Here is a 25,748-nt window from a genome sequence, read left to right on the forward strand (position 1 = left end):
CCCACCCCCCGGGCACCCGCGTCCGCCGTCAGTGTCATTTCCCCACCGCTGTATAGTCTCTTCAGAGCGCATGCTCCAAGATGTACCTTACGTGACGGTTCCTTTTCATCGCGCGTGCCCTCGCCCGTTTGTTCGCTGGCCAGGAAGAAGGGGAGGGCGGGCGCGCGCTGAATGTGGGATACTGGGGCGCGCGCGTCAAGGGCCGGCGTTCCGCACGCCCGCTGTTGTTATTGGTGCTTGCCGACTTGACTGGCTAAGCCGGCGGCGGCTGTTGGTTGGGGCTCGTGGTGGCGGTGGGGAGGGGGAGGAGAAGGCGGAGAGTTGGGGAGTGGGGAGGGGGGGCGCGAGAAGGGAGAGCAGGGTGGCTGAGGCAGTCACTCAAGAGAGTGAGCGAGTTCTTTAAAGATGGCCGGAACGGCGGCGGCGAACGCGACCCCTGTGTATTGCGTGTGCCGGGAGCCCTACGATGTGAACCGCTTCATGATCGAGTGCGACATATGCAAGGACTGGTTCCACGGCAGGTAAAAAGGGGCTGGCTGGCAGCCACGCGTCCTTTTATTTTTCTGTTGGGGGGGGGGAGACGACAAAAACAAAAACAGAAACACTGTCCCTTCCACTTTCTCGTGAGGGGGAGACCTTCGGTGGGCGCTGAGGGAATGAAACCAACGGAGGACAATGAGGCAAGAGGGCTTCTCAGCTAACCAGGAAGCAGCGGCGTTTAAAGCAGCGGTCTCCCTCCTGTTCTCTTGTCTCTCTTCCCCCAAACCGCCCCCCCCTCTTCGGTGTGGAGTTATATAAGGACTCCGGAACTGAGGTTAGCGAAGAGCTCTAGGGGGTTTTCGGTGGAGTTTTGGAGGGTGCGGAAAAGTTTAGGTGCCCCAATTTCAGTCTCTCGTAACGACGCTGGGGAGACCAGGCTGTGTTCTCGTGTCTTTTGTGCGTGAGTAACGAGTAGCGAGGTTAGGGTCAGTTCCTCCGTCCTCCGCTCTCTAGGTAGGGAAGGGGGGGAGGCTTCGAGGGGACTCCTGAGCTCACGGGTGCCCGAGTTTCGTGGGCTTCTGGAGTCTTTTCTGACGTGGGACCTTGTCGTCCGTGGAGGCGCGTGTCTTTTATGCGTGGGCGCGTCCCGCGGGAGGGAGAAGCGCCCTCCCAAAGGCGAGCGCTTCGAAAGGCTGGGTCGCTTCTGCCCGGAGAAGGGGAGCGCGGGGCTAGTGGTGGTATCCACGGACCTTGAAACAAAGGAACAAGTTTCAGAGCTGCCTCGCCGGTGGCGCGGGGGGACTTCTTGTGTCTCCTTTCGGCTTTGATCTTTCAACTGCCGGGCTGGAGGAACCCGTGGCTGGCGGACGTCGGCGTTGAAGTTTTGGCAGGAGAGGCAGCTTTTCGGAGAGTAATTTATCCGAGGAAACCCCTTTGCTGCTGTCGCGGCTTTGAGGGGAAGTGCTCTTTGATTGACAGCACGACATTTAAATACCCCCCCATTTAACAAAAACAAGAGTCACGATGGAACTGGCGAGACGGTCTCAGCTCCCCCTGCTGGCGTTCGGGGAGAAATTAATTTTAAAGAGGCAAAGCCCCGGAATTCAGAAGCAGCCAGAGTGGGAGAGGAGATCCTGGAGTACCTTAAAAATAAATAAATAACAGCGACCACCGAACAGGTCTCGTAGCGGTTGCTTTGGCTCCCAGTCTGCGGTTGCATTGTTCACGCTTTGCTACCGTTCTGACGAGCCCTCTTCCAGAATGCAGCCGGCTCCTCCTCCTCCTACAGATGCGGCTTCCCCGCCGGGTTCTGCGTTTGCTTGCGACGGTAGGAAGGTGCAAGCTCTACCATTTACCGTACGTGAATGTAACGTTCAGGCTTTTGAAACAGGTATGCTTGAGATGGTATTGTAAATTAATAGTTGGTGTATTGAGAAAATAAGTACAGTAATGCTTTTTTTTTTTTTTAAAAAAGAAGTTCTTGGAGAAAATAAACCATTCTTTAGTGTTTTTCTGTAAATTCATTATGGATAATGTGATATGGTAATTGGCATATAGGTTACAGATTACAGATTAACAGAGTTGGAAGGGACATTGTAAATCATCCTAGTCCAAGCCATACATCCTATATGTATTTGAATGAATACATTTGGTTATGTGCAGTTAAACTAAAATATTGCCTGAAAGTTTTAGTTAAATCAGTGGAGTTTAATTCTGCATAAACATATATAGGGATAGGAACCTGTTCTCAGTAACTTGTATATATTTTATTATATGCTTTCACATATGTATAATTAGTTCCTGAAATTAGAATAGCTGGCAACTAGACCTAGAAGAAAATTGCTGTTATTTCCATGCCACGTTTAAATTTATGTAACAAGGACTAACAATGTTGTGTCTCTGCTAAATTTGTATTTCCAAAGTTATATAAAACCATACAGGTATTAGATGCTTATTACATTTCATGATGATTTATTTCACTGCAATATACGCCTATGCATGTTATCTGGAAACAAGTGTAATTGTAAATAATTATTTAAGTTAATGTGTTTAAGTTCTCCAAAAGCTTATGAACCTTTCCATATATGTGTTGTACTTATTGTAAATATTTGCATTTTATGTTCATTTAATCATTTCATGTATTTATCTACAATGTCTTTAACTGCTCTAAATGTTAATACTTTACTTACCGCTTCAACATGCAAAATGTTCGACTAGGCTAGGAATCCTACCTTTATTCTTTAACTAAGATATTTTATCCTGCTCTTGCTGTGTTATCTGTAGCAGAGATAGCTGCATCTAGCCTGTATACAAGACAGAGGAAGACATATGCCTACTTTGAACAATCACGGTGTATAAAGTATATTTACATTTGTAGCAATTAACAAATCTATAGATTTATTTAAATTATATTAATTGGCATATGTTTGCAGATGGATCTAATGGTCATTTATATAATATATTTTTCTCTGGCTACTATGTTATATATCTATGTATAACATGCCACATAAATGGTTAAGACTGCTTATTTAATCAAAAAATGTATTGAATATTGTATTTACAGAGTTCTTATACATCCTAGTATCATGTTTAAAATGGCCCATCAAAGTGTAAATGAGTTTTATTTATTTATTTATTTATTTATTTATTTATTTATTTATTTATTTATTTATTTATTTATTTCTTAGATTTTTAGACCGCCCCTCTCCCAGAAAGGGACTCGGGGCGGTGTACAGTCAATACAAATAAAACCAGTCATAATAATAAAATACATTTAAGATACATTTGGAGGGGGAGATAGGCTGTACTAAGAAATAAATATATTCTAATCCTAAAAACATCACAATTAAAACCCCAAACCCAATTAAAATAAAATAAATCCCCGGGAGGTAAAACTAAGAAAGTGCCAGGCCAGCTGATTGAAATAGGTGAGTCTTTAACTTTTGCCGGAAGGAACGGAGGTCGGTGGTAGTTCGAATGTCTGGGGGGAGGTCATTCCAGAGGGTTGGGCCCATCACAGAGAAGGATCTACTCCTAGGTGTCGCCCGCTGGCATTGCCTAGCAGACGGCACCAGGAGGAGCCCCTCCCTGTGTGAGCGGATAGGTCGCAGGGACGTGTGTGGTAGGATGCGATCCTGCAGATAACTAGGTCCTATGCCATGGAGCGCTTTAAAGATGGTGATCAATACCTTGAAACGCACCCGAAAGGCCACAGGTAGCCACTGCAGCTCGCGCAGGAGAGGTGTTACGTGGAGTAACGTGTACTTCCCATAATAACCCGCACGGCTGCGTTCTGAACTAGCTGCAGTCTCCGGATGCGTCCCAAGGGAAGCCCCATGTAGAGAGCATTGCAGTAGTCCAGGCGAGACGTCACCAGCGCATGAGTGACTGTGCGCAGGGCACTCCGGTCCAGTAGGGGGCGCAATTGGCGCACCAGGCGAACCTGGTGGAACGCCCCCCTTGCCACGGCTGCCACATGGTCCTCCATTGACAGCCGGGCATCGAGGAGGACGCCCAAATTGCGCGCCCGCTCCACGGGGGACAGTTGTTCGCCCCCTATGGCCAGCGATGGAGTCAGCTGGCTGAACCGAGGTGCCAGCATGGCTGGCTGGGGAATTGTGGGAGTTGAAGTCCACAAGTCTTAAAGTTCCCAAGTTTGGACACCCCTGTCATACAGTCTCCTAATTTATGGGCCAACACCTACACTAAACTGCACCTCCATTTATTTATCCATTTTTGTCATTTATGAACTCTATTATTTACATTGAACAATCATTTGTCTTTCTCAACATTATTCCTAGAAACATTGAATTTGGGAAATACAAATCTAGTGTCAGTTGGGAACAATGCATATTGCCATTCATTATACACATTAAAAATTATGTTTTCTTAAATGTATCTTTCACTGTTCTGTTCTTAACAGTTCTTGTTCTAAATTTTCTTTAATCATGCAGTCCTCTTTGTCTTAGCCTTTTTAGATCTCTATTAACATTGTGTGTAATTACTGTTTCTGCAATTAGCAGGTCTAGTTTTTTTCTAGTAAAATTCAACAGGGAAGTTTTTAATTTGGTAGGCTGCACAATATCTTAATGTCATGTCATCTTACAATCAAATAAATTTATTGGTTTGTTTAATTTGTTGAAGTCTATTCCACATTAAATATACAGAAAATGGCAATATAAAGATTTCAACAAGAGCTTATTGCATTTTGGGTAGCGGAACAAAACTACTTACATAGGAGACATAATCCACTGTATATGCCTACTTAAGTGTTAGTTATTGCAGCCTAGGTAAATTAGCACATCACTTGACCATGCTACTGAAAATGGATTCTGACAAAATAGAAGGGCTTTATTAGACAGACTCTTATACCAGAATGTGAACAGATAACCTGACCCTATGAACTGTAACATTTGTAATCCAGTTTGTACCTAGATATATCTTTGTGTTTGCTAGCAATGTGCTTTTCTGCAGTTGGTCAGGTGCAAGTAACCAGAAGAGTTTAGTTCGAAATACTTCAAGTTTATTACATGCTATCTATACACAATCTGATCAATTAATAATCAAGGTCAATTGGGCCTAGATAAGAGTCAATAAAATTCAAGGACGATTGGATTTAATTCTCTTGTAGGAGTATAGAGACTCCAAACTGATGACGTGTTTGACCTCACCCTCAGGCTCAGCCTGGTCATCTTCTACACATACCTGATGTCAGTGATACTGCGTTAGTAATATTATGTCTGAGTAACTACAGTAATAATGGTTATTGCCTTTGAAATCAGATGCTGTTTTTAGTGACTATAAAGCTTGGTTAATAATCAGGTTACAAGGCCAGAGAACTGTGACACTCCATTTGTTTAATCTTTACCTAACGCATGTAAGACTTTGAATGGTTTGGTGTCGATAATTGTTGAACCAATTTCATAGCATAATGTTTTCTAGTTCTTTGGTACACTAGTACAAAAGTAGGTAGCATAGACAACAACATAAATAATAAAAAAGGAATAAAATATTTAACTATGAATGGCATTTCCTTTTACAATTTGATTGGCAGATTTACTGCTTCGTTTATAACACATACTAACAGAGAATACTGTGTTAACATCATTAATGATTCCCAACTTGGCATTTTTGAGGCGACAGTTTCCATTACTGTGGGCAACATGGGCATGATAGTAGATGTAATTGAACAGGTTTGGAAGCACCACATTCAGAAAATATGAGTTATTTTTAAATGCACTTTGAAATTCATAGAATTTGGGAATGACTCCAAAACTTATTTGATCTTGCTATTGTGGAAAATTCAGTATTTCCATTGTCTAATATGTGGCCCTCCAGCCTGGTAATAAACTTAGTCAATAAGTATTACAGGTGGTCTTTCACTTGCTCCCATGACTGGGGTCAAAATCTTGGTCATTGAGTGAAGCAGTTGTTAAGCAAGACACCATGGGACTGCTTTGCTCAACCACCACAATCTGAGCTCTCTCAGTTGTGGTCATTAAGTGGATTGTCAAATGGAGTGTCAGGGAAAGGGCAAAGAAGATTGCAGGGCACTTGATAAACATTCGTAAACACGAACAGGTTGCTAAGTGCCTGAAATGTGGTTCTGTGACCAGGGGGCTCACAGCACAATGTTTTATGAAGTGACTATGAGCCATAAAGCACCTCTTCCAAGACCTTTCTGACTATGACCAGTTGTTTAGTGACCACTCATAAGTCAAGGTAAACCTGTATCACTTTCTAAATTAGTTGGTTCTTTCTATAGTTAACAGCTTGTATTATCAGTAAGTTCTTCCTGAAGACAATTTGAAAAATAATGTCTTATGAACAGTTTAAAATAAACTTGCTAATATAATTATTTACAATAGCCTTTTTATACTTAAAGGTCGTTTTCATATCATATTTTATGCATCGCCAGTCGTTCACTTTGAACATCATTAATGAACATAGTTTATCAGCTCAGGCACAAAACAATATAATCTACTCTATATTTTACTAGCTTATTATCTAAAATATCAGAGAAAGCTTGCTGAAAATCCTAATCATATCCCTTGCAAATTATTGACTCGTTAAAAAGACAGAGAGAGAGATGTAGTGGGACATAAAAGCTTTCTTACACAATAATGTCAGTGGTTCATCTTATTTAGTGTTATGTAAAAATTCAAGCAGGTGCCTTTCTTGATTATGGAGATGCCAGAGATTGAGCCTGGAATTTTAAAATGAAAGTTTATGTTCTATTAAAGAGCTTTAAGGATGGAATTCTAGTCAGTAATCTGGCTTGATTATTGAACAGCTGTAATAATCAGTTACTATGAGTTATTCTGTGAAGCCTATATGTCTTTGATAGATGATAGCCCATTTTTTAAATTATATCAGGCTGTTAAGCAATAGGCGCTCAATATTTGTCCCTCTTCTCAGCTCTTTTGGAATTGGCGTTGATATACATATTATCTGAATTCCTGTCTCATTATTTTCCCTCTTGTATCCTTCTCAAAGTATTTCTACATTGCCTTTTTGTCATCTCCACTTTTATTCTACCTTATTGATATTGCTCTCAATTAACATATTTCTTGGAACCTTAAGTAGAATAAAAATTCCAAGAAATATGTTAATTGAGAGCAATATCAATACAGGAGATATTAAAAAATCTCATACCACTAAAAAGCTCATGCTTGTATATTGTAGTAAATTAAACACTCCGTTTGGCTCACTTGTGAAATAAACTCATGTTACTGTAATTGAAAACATTTTATATTTTTCAATCAATTTACAATAAAATTTTGATTAGATGATTTTATTTCCCATTTAGCAGGACTCAAAGGGGCCAGATTTCTGTACCAACATCCCCTAAAATAATAGACAAAGCTATTGTGCCCAAAGTAATCTAGGCAAGGCAGTTAAATTTGTTAATTTTACCACATCTATGATATTTTATTGCCTTCTACACCAGCAGTCCCCAACCTTTTTGGCTCTATGGACCGGCAGCAGCAGTGCCAGCGGGGGTGGGGGGGGGAGGATATGGTTTTGTGAGCGCAGCCTAATCCCCTGCATGCACAAATAAAGTTTTGTGCCCTTGCATAGACTGGTTCCCAATGGACTAGTATTGGTCCACAACCTGGGGTTTGGAGACCACTGTTCTTCACTAAAAACAATTGAGATGATATAAACATTAATACAATTTTGTAATGGGGTCCTTATGAAAACTACTATGAATTACATTAAATAAAGTCCCTCAATGTTGAATGGTTAATCAGGAGTAATAGGCACTCCTTTCAATTGCTCTGTTAAATCATTGTTTTATTGTAATTGGTAATAAAACAGTTCTTGTTCTTGTTTATCACATTCAAGGAGAGAAAAAATGGGTGGAAGAGTAAAATGGTTTAGAACCAATTCTTAAAATTGCTATTTGTATTCCAAACAATTAAGTTAATCTATTGCAAGATTTGTGGAGTCCCTGGTGCTCTGTGAACTTGGTTGTTTTCTTGCCAACATTTCATTACCAAACTAGATAACATCAGTGCTATTAAGGGGTGAGGTTTGTTGTCATTTTATATACCATTGGCTTGCATTGTTAGTGTTGGTGAGAGTGGTCTTGGAGGTTCCTTGATTGGGCTGTTGTGCGTGTTACCTTGTTTGTCCAAGTTGGTAATTCCTAGATTAGGGTATTGTTTGCTTCTTGATCATTAGTCTAATGTTAATCTTGGTGTTAATCTCTGCTCATCTAGGCATTAATTGCTGGTGAGAGGCCATTTTGGCTTTTTGATTGTCTTTTTTGAAATACGCACAGACACACACAGACACACACACATGCTCAGATCAATTGGCCATCAACAGGAACATAGAGACAAACACACATGTGTTTGTCTCTATGTTCCCGTTGATGGCCAATTGATCTCAGTGCCAGATTTCCAGGAATTCTCTAGCATTTTTGGACATGGCTTAGATTTCACAGTTAAAACTATGGTTAAGTATTGTGATATTAAAGAGTTTTCATCATGTGTTCTGACTACTAGTTGGTGTCCATGGATATGCTCTGCTAGTGTTTTGCCTATTTGCCCTACATAGTGGCTCTTGCAGTCCTTACACTGTATGTTGTAGATGACTCCTGTTTTTTTTTCTTTTGGGGTTGCTGGGTCTTTCGGTTTATTTAGGATGTTTTGGAGGGCTTTATTTGGTTTGTGTGCTATGGTGATGCCATGAGGTTGTAATAGTCTGTTGGTGGTTCTAAGATGTTGTATCATGTATGGCAGTGTTACCTTTTCACAGCTTGTGTTGGTTATAGAACAAATCAATCCAGAGTTCTCACACAAGGCACACATGACCAAGCTCAAATTATCATATCGGATCCAGATTGTTGGGAGTAATATGCTGACTCTGTAAACTGCTTAGGGCTATAAAGCATTGTGAAGTGTATATAAGTCTAATGCAATTGCTGTTATGCAAAGACTTATCTATAATACTCAGAAAGGTAAAAGGAAAGAAAATAAGAGAGTGCGGCAAGGTGAATGGACAATTACACTTGGTCCTCAGGTTACAATTACAATTGGAACTGGGACTGCCATCCCTAGTTGATGCAATTGTAAAATGTGATGTCATGTGACTGCATTGCTTAGATATGGCAATTCCAGTAGTCCCAATTGCCGTCATAACCCCAGTACCATATTGCTTCTTAAATGGAAAGAGATGAGAGTTCCAGGCAAGGAGCAAGAAGATGTACTTGTGCCATGAGTTTGATGCTGCCAATAGATGTTAAGGAGTGCAGGTGAACTGTCAAAGCTGGGTTGGGCCCAGGTGACTGCAGGCAGGCACACACTACAGAGTGCCCGGGAGATGGGAATGTTTTGGGATACAAGATCCCTGGGAACCTGTAGCAACAATTTATGGAAGTGTTTATACTTTCCCTGTTGGTTTCTTCATTGATGTGGCTTGAGAGAAGCTGGCAGGGAAGGTTGCAAATGGTGATCATGTAACTGGACCCCACTACAACTGTCATAAGTGTGAGCCAGTTGCCAAGCCCCTGAATTGTAATCATAAGACCATGAGAGTGCTGTGGCAGATAGAACTTTACTTATCTTTTTGAATCTGTGAATACAGAATGGAAGGAAGGTCTCTTAACAAAGCTTTGATCCTAACTTTTATTTTTTTATTTTTTTGTGGACATAATGATATTTTAAAACCTAATTTGTACTTGTCAATAAAACTTTTTAAAATTATTATTATTATTATTATTATTATTATTATTATTATTATTATTATTGTTGTTGTTGTTCTATATAAAGCAAGATTTTTTTTAAAAAAGGAATAAAAAACATGAACAAGCAGAGAAAAGGGAACAAAACATATTGGGTATTAAAATAATCTCAGTTTTTAAACATATCATTGAATCTTCACCACACAAACTAATATTGATCAATCTTTCCACTACCTCAATAGAGACCCTTTTTATAAATGGAAAATGATCACGTATCATTGATCCAGGGCTGTAAAATTGGCCCACACTATTTTTATAACACTGGTAAAAAAAATTCTTTGCTATGGGCCACTCTCGGTAAATAATGTAGAAATTTTAAAAGTTGCTAATGCATCTGGATCAAACTCTGAAATCAAGAGTTAATTTAATTGAATATATTCCACTTTTCATTTTAGATAACCCAAATTCATTTTGTAGGAACTCAAATGTTTAAAAACTAGGTTAATGATAACTGATGTAAAATATTAATAACTCTATTATAGGAAACATAAACTACGCAGTGTTCCATTAGTACAAAGTGATTCTTTCTTTCTGTTTCCTAACTGACAATTTCCTTGAGTTTGCATTGAATGAGCAAGGTAAAGCATTAGAATCTTCTCTGATAATTTTCAGTATGTTTGTACTCTAGTTTTTTATTTCCTTCTTTTTATTGTCTTTTTAATGTCTCTTCTGAATGCTGTGTAAAGGTAGTTTATCTTTGTGTATCAATTGATGGCTGATTTGAGTTTGTTCAGATTCTGTGATTTTGATCTGAAATAACCGGAACACATCCTCTCCAGCAGCCTGCACCCAGATAAGCATGGATTAATATCAGACAAACAATCAAGCAGGAAACAATATTGTAATCAAGGAATTATCAAGCAGAAACAACTACCCAGCAGGGCAAAGATACCCCCCCCCCCCAGTGGTCTCAAGAGCTCTTAGGGAGAGTACTAAGGACTAGATGACAGCAAAGAAATACAATTCTTCTATCCCATCTCAATTGTCAGTACCTATCTTTTCACCGCCACCTGACCATCCCAACTGATGAAGCTTTTTGGACAGGGAGCAAAATGTTTTGTTCTTCTTTTTCCTCAAGGGAAAAAGAGTGTAGTTGCTTTTGAACAGTATGTTGGTTTTGAATATTTGAGACAACTATGACCTGGATGCCAGCCTGCTTGGGCTCCCTAGCACCTGCCCACAATGCCCCCCCTCCCCTGGCACATGCAGTCTGCCCTGCTCCTTGCCTGGGACTACTCCCTTCTCTTCCTGCTTAATGAGCTACATGTGGTCCTGGAGTTATATGATGGCAATCATGACTGCTATGATTGCCACTGTGAAGTAATGTAGTCACATGATGTCACACTTAATATCCTCGTCGTCTAGATGTCACACTTAATATCCTCGTCGTCTAGTTGGGACCTTGTTTTAATCTATCAAGACTCATACATACTTGCATTTTGTGCTCGCAATAGTTTAACATTCATGTAAAAAGCAACAGTAGCTGTGAAAACTAAAGGGAAAACACATCTTAATCCATAGAAACAGTACCCTCATTTATGCTAACTAAAGTTATAGTTATGGCAAAATAAGTTTCAAAAGTTTTTTCAGACAAAGTACCAGTAGCTTAGGGGAAAAAAGAGTGAGAAAGAGGAAGAAATACAAATGATATTAGAGCCATTCCTATACTAGATCACACTGATGAAGTAACAAAGGATCTTTAAATATGCAGATAGAGTCATACTAGGTAAGTGATGGTGAACCTTTTAGGCACCAAATGCCCCCAAGTGTGCGCCCGTGCCCAAACTGCAAGGTGGGTGCATGTGTGCGCCCTGTGCATGCGCGCACACCCCATGAATGCACCCACGCCCTGCCCAAACTGCGCATCCAAATGCCCCCCCCCCATGCACGGCAGAGACTTAAAGACCAGCTGACTGGCGGGAGGCATGCACACCTGTGTGGCAGAGACCCAAAACAGAGCTGGGGTGACAGTTCACGTGCCCACAGAGAGGGCTCTGCATGTCACCTGTGGCACGTGTGTCACAGGTTTGGCATCACTGTACCAGGTTATAATATAGATTGCATTAGCAGCCCTCTCAAAATCTGCAGGAATTTTTTTTGGTGAATTCTCAGGTTTGGAAAGATAGATTCCACCATTTCCTTCTTACCTGTTGCCTTGTTTAGTATATCAAGAAAAGTCTTATTAGCTCACTATAAGGAAACTATTTTTGTTGTTTAAATAAAAGAGTTTAATGTAGCATCTGGTTTATTTTATATGGAAGATAGTTCCCCAAAGCTTGATAGGTCACTTGAGTTCAATCCCGTCTTTTAAATTTATATTCAACTGAGCAGCTTTGCCTTTCTGATTTATTCCCAACATCTGTATGTGATGCTTTAAATATAGTCACTTGGTGGTGCTGTAGTAAATATGTTTCCACTTAAGCATTATTTCTGTTCCTTTTATATTGTACTATTCCAAAAATGGTCCAGTGTTATTTGTTTCTAGCTCTAATTAAAGGCAAGGTGAATTTGCTTTCAAAGTTCTGGGCATTATTAACATTGAGAAAGTGATCCCTGAGATATATTGTCAGTATAGCAGATTGTCTGTTTGATCTTGTTTGAGAGATTTTCAATAGCCACTTGGGATAATATAAGTTTAGAATGCTGCATTGTACTAATTCTGTACATTTAAATGGAAGTGTGACATTGTGTCATAAAATATGTAATATTGTATTGTAATCAAAATATTGTTTTGATGGGTGAAGTATAAGTATTTTAATGATTAAAAAACTGGCCAGGATAAATATGGATTTTATAGCTATATCTATGACTGTCTGTCTGTCTGTCTGTCTATCTATCTTGGCAATGTTCAGCAAGGTCTCACTCGCCATCTTCAGGCTGGTGTTTTCGGCTCAAAGCGTGGTCGGAGCTGCCGCCTTTCTATAAATCTTGGTGTATGTGTGTGGAGTGCTGGCTTTGTTTCAGTAAGTGGATTGATTGGCTGTGTGGTTGTATCATGATTGGTAGATTGGTGCTGATTGGTGCTGGCTGTGTGTCCGTTGTCGTTTTGTGTTGTAACAGCCTGGGTGATGGGTGTGGCTCTTTTGTTGACTAGGGCTGGTTTCCAGATATCTGGTATATTTTCCATAATTATCGAAATAGAGAAACACCCCCACAACATGAATAAATGTGATGATACCTCTGCCTACCAGACATCTGGAAACCAGCCCTAGTCCTGTGCTGCAATCCCCCTGGGGGGTTGGCTACGGTGTAACATCCCGAGCCTTTGCATTGTAACCACCTGAGTTCTGTGATGCAATGTCCTGAGCAGATGGCTGTGGTGTAACATCACGGGCTTTGGTTTGGCTCTGAATTTGTGGTCTGGCCATGTGTTCATGGCATATGTCAGTTTGCTTTGTGTGGGGGTGTAGCAATTGCTGATGCCGCCATGGTTTGGCTTCTGGATGGTGGTTGCATTTGGTCTATGGGATGGGTTTGGGTTTGAGTCTGGTGAGGGTGATTGGTGGTTGCGTCCTGTGTTGTTCTGGGTCCGGTGTCAGTTTTCGTGGCTGGGACTCATTTGTTGACTAGGGCTAGTTTCCAGATGTCTGGTAGGCGGGAGATATTGTCACGTTTATTCATGTTATGGGGGTGTTTCTCTATTTCGATGGCTTCCATAATTATTCTCTTGTTGAAGTGTTCAGTTTTGGAGATTAATTTGGTTCTTTCAAAATCAATTTCATGTCCTGTTGCTTTAAGGTGCTGGAAGAGGGAGGAAGTTTTTTCTTTTTTTCTGACTGCGTTCTTGTGTCCTGCGATGTGTGCATTTATTCTCCTATTACTTTGTCCAATGTATGTGGCTGGGCAGATTTTGCATGGTATTTCATAGACTGCTTGGTTTTCTAGCTGGATCTTGTCTTTGGGGTTTCTTAAGATGTTGGCTATTTTTTGGTCAGTGCCGAAGGCTGTCTTGATATTGTGTTTGTGGAGATTTTTGCTGATTTTATCTGGGGTGCCTTTGATGTAAGGGAGGAGGGCGATGCTGTTGTCTTGTTCTCGGTTCTTGGGGGGGGGGGGTGTCTCTTTTTGGATTAGGTTGGCAATTGTGCTTCTTTGGAATACGTTGGAAATTAATACGTTTGTGAGAGCGTGTAATTCAGTTTTCAGGTGGTCTTTGTCGGCTAGGTGTTTGGTTCTGGAGATGAGGGTCTTGGCTATGGAATTGATCTGTGCAGGGTGGTGATGGGATTGTGCGTTTAAGTAGTGTTTTTTTCCGATAGATGGTGTGTCCTAGGGAACCATTGGGTTTTTTGTAGATTAGGATGTCCAGAAAGGGAAGTTGGTTGTTAGCTTCTATTTCCATAGTAAATTGTATTTTGGTGTGTAGGCTGTTGAGATGTGTGAGGAAGTTGTCCAGTTTTTCTTTCCCGTGTGGCCAAATTACAAAAGTGTCATGTACATATCTAAGCCAAAGTTTGGGTTTGTGTTCAGATTTATTTAAGGCATTGGTTTCAAAATGTTCCATATATAGGTTTCCGATGACGGGTGAGAGGGGTGATCCCATAGGTGCTCCTTTTATCTGTTTGTATCTTTGTCGATTGATGAAGTATGTGTTGGTTAGGCAGTGGTTGGTCAGATCTAGGATGTGCTTAGGGGGGTTGTATTTGTTTTGGATAGCTGTCAAGGCTTCTTTAATAGGCACTTGGGTGAAGAGGGATATGACATCGAAGCTCACGAGTAGGTCGCTGGGTTGTAGGTTTTGTTTCTTTATTGTTTCTATGAAGTGGAGTGAGTTTTGTACATGTGAGGTGATGGATTCTGTGTAGGGCTGAAATTGGTTGGCAAGAAATTTGGCAAGATTCTGTAGAGGTGAGCCTATGGAGCTGACTATGGGTCTGCATGGTGTTCCTTCTTTGTGTATCTTGGGGAGGCCATAAGAGCTTGGGGCATCCGGATGATTTCTCTGTGGGGATGATTCTTTGCTGGATCTCTTCACTGATGGGAGAGGCTTTTATTTTGGACTTGGTGGTTTTTTCCAGGTAGGTGGTGGGGTCTGTGTTTAGAGGTGTGTAAGTGGGGTCTTGGAGTAGGTTGGATAGTTTGGCTTGGTGGTCAGATGTGTTTATCACCACAGTGGCGTTACCTTTGTCTGCTGGGAGAATGTTGTTGTCTTTCCTCAAGTTGGTGAGTGCTTTTTGTTCTTCTTTATGTAAGTTGCTTCTGGGTGGATTGTTGGAGCAGAGGACGTTGGTGACTTCAAGTCTGATTTTATTGGCTTCATCTGGGTTGATTTTGGTTAGGGTAGCTTCAACTCTGCATATCATGTTTTCGGTGGGGATGCGTTTGGGGGCGACTGCAAAGTTGAATCCTTTGGAAAGTGCATTGGTTTGTGCTATGGTGAGGGTCCTGTCTGATATGTTATGTACTGTTTGTTTCATGAGTTGCTCTGGAGGGGGGTTGGGCTTCTGGTGTTTTTCTAGTCTGTGGAGTTTTTCTAGTCTGTGGAGCCAGCACTCCACACACCCCCATCAATATTTATAGAAAGACGGCAGCTCTGATCACGCTTTGCTCGTACAAACATGAAGTCGAAGGCACCAGCCTGAAGATGGCGAGTGAGATCTCGTTGAAATGTCACCAAGATACTCTCAGTCTTACACAGGAAAAGATCCGAATACGCCAAGACCTGCATACGTGTACCCGTGAAAATCTACGAATATATATATGTGGTGGCTTAGTGGCTAAGACGCTGAACGTATCAATCATAAAAGTCGGCAGTTCGGCGGTTTGAATCCCTAGCGCCGCGTAACGGAGTGAGCTCCCATTTCTTGTCCCAGCTTCTGCCAACCTAGCAGTTTGAAAGCATGTAAAAATGCAAGTAGAAAAATAGGAGCCACCTTTGGTGGGACAGTAACAGTGTTCTGTGCGCCTTTGACATTTGTTTAGTCATGCCAGCCACAGAGATGAGCACCGCCCCCTAGAGTCGGGAACGACTAGCACATATATGCAAGGGGAACCTTTACCTTAAACATATCAGCAAATCCCAAAGTCAGAGTTTAATTTTTTCTGTCTCAAGCATAAAATCTAGAGAAAGTTTTCAAGTAGAAATGAAATTGGATGTATTCTTTTCTTTTAATTAAAGCAGTTAATTTGCATCTCTGCTAGTGTTATCATTTTATCCAGCCATCTTCCATTGTGGGAATGAGTATTTTTCCAAATTTGCACACACAGTATTCTTGTTGCTGCCAACATGTATAACAACAAAATTCCAGATTTATTTTCAAGTTCCTTACCCATTAAACCTAGAACAAAAGTCTCTGGTTTGATTTTTATAATCATTTTGAGAATTTCTATATTAAATTATGAATCTTATCCAAGTATCCCTTTGCTTTATTAAAAGTCCATCAAACATGATAAAAATTTCTTCTTTAAATTTACATTTCCAACATACAGTAGCAATACCTTTATACATTTTTGATAAATAGGTGTTAAATATCAGGTGTTAAATATCCACAGAGCTTCATTTTATAAAAATTCTTGTAAATTACATTCAGTGTAAATTTTAAACTCTTCATCCATATGTTTTCTTATTGTTCAAGTATTATATTATACCCAAAGTTTTCATACAGTGCTTGACATACTCAATTTCATTTTTTAAAATAAAATCCCTTTGCCCACATCATGTTTCATTATCAGACACTTTCGATATAACATAAAAGCCTCAAATGAATTTGGGTATATAGCAATTGTTTTCCTAGATTAGGTCCTGAAAGAGGTTATATTAATTTATTTATTGGAGATGTGTACACTCCACAATATTAAAACTCTAGGCAAGTTATAGTAGAGTATGGGAATCATAACAACTCAATAGTAGATATTGATACTAGGTATAATTATTATATATTTTCTAGATTTAGTAGTGGTAGCATTGAATTGGCAATCTGTCTTTCTACTTGCATTAGTAGCTTGAACTTTCCTTCACCTGAAATTGGTGATATTGATATTGGTGAATTATCATCTGCAAACTACTTCAATTGTTCAGCACAAATTAGTATGTCTACTTCATTTCAAACAATTTCCTATGCTTGTAATATAATTCTGTATATATATTGCAGATTTGTAGTTTTTAATTCCTAGGGTAATTCACTTTATTATGATCCATTGAGCTTATCTACATATGTTCTTCAGGAAGCACAGTCAGAGGTTTTTGGTCTTTGCAAAAATCATATATCAGATGAATATATACAAACATCCCCCCTCCCTCAATAAAAGTAATAACTTCATGGAGAGAAGAGTGGGCAAGATATAAATAAATTATTTATTAAATATTCTTTCACTTGATACTATACTGACTAAGGTTTACTTTTATCAGTACTCAGATAATGTTTTCATCTTATCCCAGTATCTAGAGGCTCTGAGATTTTGGATCAGAAACAGAAGGCTTCAGCTGAACCTTGACAAGGCTGGGTGACTCTGGATTTCGAGGCCCACTGGTTCCAGTACTATATCATTTTTGTTTGTTTGTTTATTTGTTTATTTCATATGGCATAACAGAATACAGTGTTAGTGCATAAAATTCACAGAAACAGCATATAAAATGTGTATGAAAATATAAAACCAATATAGTGAATTATTTTAAAATGCACAATAAAAATGATGAATAAAATAAAATTATGTATGAGCAATTACTAGAGTGGCTAAACTTATGGCCGAATATCTAGATTGTTTAGTCATTGGATAGCAGTGCCCTCTGGATGATGTAGTTCTTGAAGGGATCAGTGTAATGAAAAGTTTGTGGGGTGTTCCCACAGTCACAATTAGTCAAACCAGCTCCCATCTGTATTTCCAATATTGGCACCTGCCATGGTTAGTTCGGATCTGGTTATCCAGTTTTTCCTTGGAGGATCAAAGCTGAAGGGCGATTGTACTGGATCAAACACAAACAGATCTGGGTTAGAAGGCGCACATTCCTGGTGCCATACTCTCTCAGTATCAAAGCCTTCTCTGATTAATTGCTTAGAACAGCGATGGCGAACATTTTTTGGCTCGCGTGCCATAAGGGGGGGGGGAGCGCAAGGGGGATTGTGCACGGGCGTGCCACACCCATAATGCAACATGCGATCCCCCCAGTACGCATGCATGCATGAGGCACTCCCCCCATTTTTTGCATGCTTTTTTTGCCCTCCCCAGACTCCAGAGGCTTTATAGGAGCCTTGGAAGGGCGAAAACAGCCTCCCCCGCCCCCCTGGAGGCCCCCCGGAGGCTTCAGGGACTTTCAGGAGTCACTTCCGGTTTGCTCATAGGGCCGTTTTTAGTCCTCCGGAGGCTTCAGGGAAGCCTCCTGAAGGTCCCTGAATCCTCCTGAGGGCTTAAACCAACCCTACGAGCAAACCGGAAGTCCCTTCCCAAACTTCCAATTTGCCCATAGGGCCGGTTTTTGGCACTCCGGAGGCTTCAGGGAAGCTCCTGAAGCCTCCAGAGAGCCTCCGGGGGGGAGGTTCTTTTCGCCCTCCCCAGGTTCCTATAAAGCCGCTGGGGAGGGCGAAAAATGGCTTCAAAAAAGGCTGAACTCAGCTGGCCAGTGCGTGCATGCGCACTGGCCAACTGACAGAGCAATGCCTTGCATGCCCTGACAAATGGCTCCGCATGCCACCTGTGGCACGTGTGCCATAGGTTCACCATCCTGGGCTTAGAAGTTTCCACCATGGGTTCCAAGATTTGAGTCTGAGTATTAGATCGTGACAGTCATTGTGTCTAGGTAATAATTGATTTGCCTTGCACTTCTGCCACTCCCTGTTTAAGGCTGATTTTCTTCTAAGGTGTGAGGTTGATGTGTTAGATAGTAATGGTAGCCATTTGGAAGGTGTCAGTTCTATAATGACTGATAATAAGCCTTATAGTATGATTAAGCCTGGGTGTCCATTGTTTTTGCATGAACACTATTTGATCATACAGGGTTAGGGTTAGGGTAATATTAAACCACCGAAAACACCAAAGCAAGAACTGATATCCTTCAAGCAGTAACACTTGCAGGTGCCAGAAGGTTTATGTAGGGTATTGTTCCTGGTTTTTATTTTATTCATTGTTTTTATTAAGTGTTCCCTATAGGTTAAGGACCAGTCAAGGGTCACTCCTAAATACTTTGGATTACGATTAAACTTCAGCAGCTGGTTCCTAAATTTCAGTTTTGGTGTATAGTTAGCTTGCCTGTTGTTCAAGTGAAAACATGCAACTTCATTTTTGTTAATGTTGGGCTTCAGCCTCCAGATTTCAAAAAAAATTAACCATTAAAAAAAATCATTTTGAGGGCTTTTTTAGAAGTATTAAAGTCTTCATATTATTTTATCAGCATGATGTCATCAACATATAAAAACTTTCTTGCAGCAATACCTGGTAGATTGATGTGTATATATTAAAAATAGTGGAGCCAGCATAGAACGTTGTGGCAAGTTGTCATTTAACCTATACTTCTGGCTAATTTGACTATCTAGATCCGTGATGGTGAATCTATGGCACACGTGCCACAGGTGGCACGTGGAGCCATTTCTGAGGACACGTGAGGCATTTCCCTGTCAGCTCCAGCGCACGTTGGCAAGCTGATTTTTGGCCTTGATTTTTGGCTGTTTTTTGCCCTCCGGAGCTTCAGGGATATCCATTCCTGAACTTACAGTTTGCGTGTTGGGCCATTTTTCGCCGACTGGAGGCTTCAGGTCCCTGAAGCACCAGAGGGCGAAAAACGGCCCAACGGGGCCCACCGGAATTTCAGTAACCAATTTCCGGGTTGTCCGTTGGGCTGTTTTTCTCCTGCCAGAGGCTTCAGGAGGTCAGGTATTATCACTAACCTCCCATATAGAAAATGGATTTCAGCAAAGACAAAAAATCTGTCACTGTGTTCATCAACCATACAGTGTGGAGAGAAGGGCATTTGCACAGCTTTTTCTTGTGTACCAATTGCACCTGTCTTAAATTGGCAGGCCTTATTCATGGTTACTCATGCCATAGTCACCTCCATATAGGACTATTGCAATGTGTTCTACATGGGTTGCACTTGAAGAACTTCAGTGTTGTGGGCAGCTACAATGATCGTGGGGTAGTTACATGTACTCCTACAACAGTGCACGTCACACCTTTGCTCTGTGTTCTGCTTTGGTTGCCAATTTGATTCTGAGTCCAATTCAAGGTGTTGTTTTTTTACCTTTAAAGCTTTTCAGGGTATTTCATGGATTATTTAAGATATAGCCTCTCCCCAGTTACATCAGTCTGCCCCAATAGATCTGCCAGAGAAAGCATTTATTTGTTAAATTTATTGATTGAATTTATTTGTCACCCATCTCAATCACAAGGTGACTCTGGGTGGATACTATATCAGCTATGTTTGGTGGGTCTCAGGAGATGTGCCTTCTCTGTCACCGGCCTGCCTTATGGAACATTCTTCCCACTGAAATTAAACATAATTATGTTATGCAAGCAGGAGGGGACAGGAGGAAGGAAGAAAGGAAGAAAGGAAGAAAGAAAAATATTTCAAATTTAACTTAGCACCTAATGAAAAATATTCTGGTTTTAAAGACTAGAAATTTAAATTTCTAGCCTTTAAACTTAAAGAATATTGATTTATTTATCAAACTGGTATTGAATTTCACTAATAGACTACTGCTGATTGATGGATAGTTTTGATACTTGTTTAGATTCATGGATTTATCCATTTTTCAAAACTTGCTCTAGCCTTTGCTTTCTTCTGCCCTCTGGGGGATTACTGGAAGACTCCTTGATGCTCTTTGACCTTGGTTGTTTGCAGACATTTCATTACCCAATTAGGTAATATCAGTGCTGGTAAGGGTGGGGTTTGGTTCTTTCTTACGTACAGTAGCTTGCCCTGTCAGTTGTTGATGGGGATGTGGTTTTCTCCTTGGTAGTTCCTTGATTATGATGTTGTTTGATGGTGTTAATCCCTGCTTATCTGGGTGTAGGCTGCTGCAGATACTGTGTTCTGATCTTTTTGTTTCCTTCTTTGTTTTTTAATTGTTCATTTGTAGTAGGTAAACATGGTTTATCTCTCTGTGTCTATTAATGGCCAATTTGTCTGAATGTCAAATTTTTAGGAATTCTTTTGTGTTTTTGATTTAGCTTGGTCTAGGATGCTCACAATTTCCAATTGAAACAATGGATGAGTCTGTCATGTGTTGCAGGATAAAGACTTTTCATCATGTCTTCTGACTGCTAGTTGGTGTTCATGGATGTGCTCTGCCTGTCTGTCCTTCATAGTGGTTGTTAACATCCATACATTGTATGTTCTGTTGACATAGGACTGTAATTTTTCTGTTTTTTTTATTCTTGGGCTACTGGTTCTTTTGGTTTACTTAAGATATTTAATTAAGTAAAACTAAAATTTCAAGTTTAAGAAAGAAACAAAAGGACAAAACCACACCTGTACTAACACTGACAGGGCAAGCTATTGTATATAAATAGGGAACAAACTCCACACTGAAGAGCACTGATGCTATTACCTAGATAGATAAGGAAATGTCTGCAAGCAAACAACCAAGGTCAGAGAGCAGCAAGGACTTGGTACTTCAACCCTGAGCTACATATATTCTTATATAAATAACTGGATTACTGTAGGAGTTTTGGTAATGTTCCTGCATTACTTCCACATGACTGCTCATATTTTTTAAAAAATACAATCTCCTCAAAGTCCATTGGAGTCAAAATACATTGTAAAAATCTCACTCTACGAGGCCAAACTGTGAAATAGTGATCTTCCTCAAATCATCATTTGAGCTAATTAGTGAAATTATATTTCAACTTCTGGAAGGCTGATACTAAAATAAAGTTCCTGAAATTTGTTTGTGTTCTCTTTTTTTTTTAGTTGTGTCAGAGTAGAAGAGCACCATGCTGTTGATATTGACCTTTACCACTGTCCCAATTGTGCAGTTCTACGTGGACCCTCCTTAAGTAAGTGATGAATTTTAAAGCATTTTGCACAATTTCGGTTATGGTGGACTCAATACTGAATATAAATCATATTTATAGCTGATGATATCATGGCTATCCTTGATAATTAGGCAATGTCATTTTGAAGTTATATTTCAATGTGGTTTATACTCTGATTTTACCTTTTACTGTTTGCATCATTAACAAAGAGGTAAGCATTTGTTCCCTTTGGAATCTGCTATATCTACTTATTAGTGCAAGAGATTAAGGTGTATAATGTATAACAGCAATATATACTACTTCATAGTTATCTACAGCCCTCTCTAAGCAGTTTACAGAGTCAATATATTGCCCCCAACACTCTGGGTCCTCATTTTACCAACCTCGGAAGGATGGAAGACTTGAGTCAACCTTGAGCCTGGTGAGGATCGAACTGCTGTCAGCCTTTAATACTGCATTCTAACCACTGCGCTATCACGGCAATAATATACTTGGGAAACATACGGGGATCAAACATGTTTAGTCAAATATGTCTAAATGTATAGATGCACTTTCAGTAGATAAAATCTAGTGTTAATCCCAAACTCTGAAAATAAAGTGGAAGATACTTTACCAGAATACTTGAGCTAAACAAGAGATCAGTACTTCAGATCACTTGATTTCTAATAGGTTTTTTTAAAGACTTGAGAGATTATGTTGAATATGCTTTATCTACAACATTTGCTTGGCAGAATACATGACTAAAACATGTTAACTAAAAATATGGCCATTGCTGCAACACTGTGATCATGTGATTTGGCAACCAACTTGCGCTTAGGATGGTTTGTGACTTGCCCTGCTGGCTTCCCACAGGCAGTCAATGGGGAACCTGGCAGGTAAGGTCATAGGTTGCTCCTGCTCACATTGCAGCCCACTCATAATGTTCAAAACAGTCAGAAATGCATCACATTAGAAAAATAGGGGAAGTTCCTTTAAAAAAAATCACCTGATCTTCCAAATAGTTGTAAGCTTATTTCAGATAAGCTTACAACAATTTTGCTGCCTCCTTTGTTGTACTCCTGCAATCCAGCAGCTGTTGTCATTGTCTACACTTCAAAACAATAATGTAGCCAAGGGTTTTTTTGCAGACTGAATAGTATCTATCAATATTTAAGTAATAAAAATTAGAGTTTTTCTTCTTATTTCTTAAGTGACTTGTTTGGTCAGATAGCTGGTTATCTTCTGGGATTCAAGCCAAGTGAGCTGTCTTTTGTTCCTTTTTCTTTGTTCATCTTTCTCTTAAATGCAAAGAGACTGGAAGGATAAAATCAAAGATAATTACATTTTTTCTTTTACTACCCCTACTTCAAATGCACAAATGAAATTCAGAAGCAGATTTTTTTTAAAAAGCACGGTCTGATTTTTGTCAAATATAACAAACGACACATTTTATAATCTCTCCACCCCCTCCCCCAAAGTGCCCTAGTTTTCATCATTGTCCATCTGAAGATGTGACAGCTATGTATACTGCCATTTAAGAAGCTGATTTTAAAAAATAATTATAATTGCAATCCTCCTCCTTCTCTCCCCTTTCACCCTACTTATTGCTCTGGCCATAAAAATATTCCCGCTTATCTACTGTTTTATCTTGATAATACCTTGGTATGGAATATGAAGGAATATATATAAAACAGCTTAACTGCAAAATCAAATTGCGGTACTCTTATTTTTGTTTTGTAAGTCTTTATAGAAATTATCTTTATATGCTGTATAAAGTAAATTTGCCATTGTAGACTTCACAAGTGTAGCTTCCTGATGCCAAAAATAATTTGGGAATCACACACAGTTTTTGAGTTTATGGGAAAAATATTCTAGGCAGAGGAAACTGATTCATCCAGTTTAAGATCCACTGTTTTGAAAGCTTGACATGATACCATTGAATCCTTAATGTAGTCTTTGGCATGGACATGGTTTGTGTCCCTGTAAATGATATTTACTCTAAGTGCACCTCTAAACTATGTATCTTTTGTCTTATAACTTTATCTAGAATAGGCACTCTTTGAAATTCAAGGAAACTCTATATTCAATATAATGTAACTTTGCAAAATCAAGTCTCATTTCATTGATTTCCATCTGGCCCATGATACACAGTTTCTGCTTGGAAGATTCAGGGAAATACAGTTTGATATTGTTAGCAAACTGAAATAACCACTTCTAGCACTTTCATGTATGTGTTAAACAATGTTTGGGACAGAATGGATACTTACAGCTTTGTTGTGATGAGGCTGCAGGAACATGATCCTATTTCCTAAAAAATGTTTTATATTTGGCTTTGAAGTTAGGTGTTCCCCTAATACAGTGAGCTGATTCATAGGGTTAGTATGACCAGTTATATCAAAATTGTACCGGTCCTGAATCTTGTTTAAAATATTAAACAAATATTTTAATGAATGAATCTATTAATGAATATCTGAAATTGTAGAGTTATTCTTTCTCAAATAATTTTCATAAGGAGACATTCTGACTAACCAGTAGTTTTTTAGTAATTGTTAAGAATTGTAGCATCCAGAGTGAGTTTCTCGAGAAGTGGAAATTTTGTCATTTCTAGATAGTCTTACACTTATCTTTCTTGACACATTGATTCCATCTCACTGCTCAGAAAGAACGTTGGTCTTACCTGAACGTTTTTTTCTGGAGATGTGGAGGGAGGGGTCACAGCAGGGTTATCGCAGCCTGATTGGTCCATTTGACTGAGAGAAAGCTTCTTAACCTTCGGCTTCTCCCGTTGGTTCCCAGTTTCCGCAATGTCACGGTCAGCACCTGTAAATTAAACACAAACAAGGGCAAGCCCCCCCGGGGCCTCCCGATTCTACACCTCCCGGACCCTGTCTAACTAACTAGGGCGGGAATGTGACCCCTCCCTCCACATCTCCAGAAAAAAACGTTCAGGTAAGACCAACGTTCTTTTTCCAGTAGTGTGGAGGGAGGGGTCACAGCAGGGACATACCCACGCTACGTCCCTGGGCGGGCAGACTGGGTCCCAGGTGAAGAATCGGCCACCACCCTCTGAAGGACCCTCCGGCCAAACGATGCCTCAGCCGAGGCATAAACATCCAAACGATAATGCCTAATAAAAGGCGTGGGGGAAGCCCAGGCAGCCGCCCTACAGATATCCTCTAAGGGCGCCCTGGTGGCCCAGGCCGCAGAAGTAGCGGCACTGCGGGTGGAGTGAGCAGTGATCCCTGATGGGGGGGGCTTCCCGGAAGCCCCATAAGCCTCAACTATGGCCAACCTTATCCACCGTCCTATGGTGGAAGAAGACACCTTGCGTCCTAACGAGCCTGGGTGAAAAGAAACAAACAACGCCTCGGTCCTCCTAATGCTCTCCGTTCGCTTTAAGTATATGCGAACCGCCCGGCGGACATCTAGCTTATGCCACACTAACTCCTGCTCCCTCGAAGGGTTGGGACAGAAATTCGGGAGCACGACTTCCTGTGCCCTGTGAAACTGTGAATTCACTTTCGGAATGAACGAAGGATCTAAACGAAGGACCACCCTGTCCTGGTGAATTACACACAGGTCACTGCGGGAAGAAAGGGCCCCCAACTCTGAAATGCGCCTGGCCGATGTAATGGCCACCAAAAACACCACCTTAAGGGTAAGCAGACGCATATGTATTGTCCTAAGTGGCTCGAACGGGGAGCCCGTCAGAGCCTGGAGAACCAAGGTCAGATCCCAGGTCGGAAATCTATGAACCGGAGGTGGACGGATATTAGCCGCCCCTTTCAGAAAGCGCTTAATCAGGGGGGAACGGGAAAGAGTCGGAGAACCTTCCCCCCCCAAAATGGTGGCCAAGGCCGCCACCTGTCGCCGGAGAGTATTATGCGACAAGCCGTCCTCCAAACCCTTCTGGAGGAATTCCAACACATCGGGGACGGTAGCCCTAGAGGGATCCAACCCCAGTGGAACACACCATTTTGCAAACGCCTTCCACGTGGCGTTGTAAATCCTAACCGTGGAAGGCCTCCTAGACGCCTCCAAGGTGGCTATGACTCCCGATGATAGCCTCCGCCCCCTCAAAATCCCCCGTTCAAGAGCCAAGCGGTCAGATGAAGCCACTGTGGCTCTGGGT

General features: G+C 40.7%; 1 protein-coding gene across 1 annotated transcript in view; it reads left to right on the forward strand.

Annotated features, from left to right (window-relative positions):
- The first annotated feature begins 351 nt into the window (after positions 1-351).
- KDM7A (lysine demethylase 7A) overlaps positions 352-25,748 on the forward strand; it is a 61,206-nt gene continuing 35,809 nt past the window's right edge. Inside the window, exons 1-2 of the mRNA XM_081958120.1 lie at positions 352-521; positions 21,573-21,658. Of these exons, the coding sequence (XP_081814246.1) occupies positions 406-521; positions 21,573-21,658 (202 nt within the window). The 5' untranslated portion in view covers positions 352-405. The remainder of the gene's footprint in view (positions 522-21,572; positions 21,659-25,748) is intronic.

Source organism: Natrix helvetica, assembly GCF_964273705.1.
Source record: "Natrix helvetica genome assembly, chromosome: 6".
NCBI classification, from domain to species: Eukaryota; Metazoa; Chordata; class Lepidosauria; order Squamata; family Natricidae; genus Natrix; species Natrix helvetica.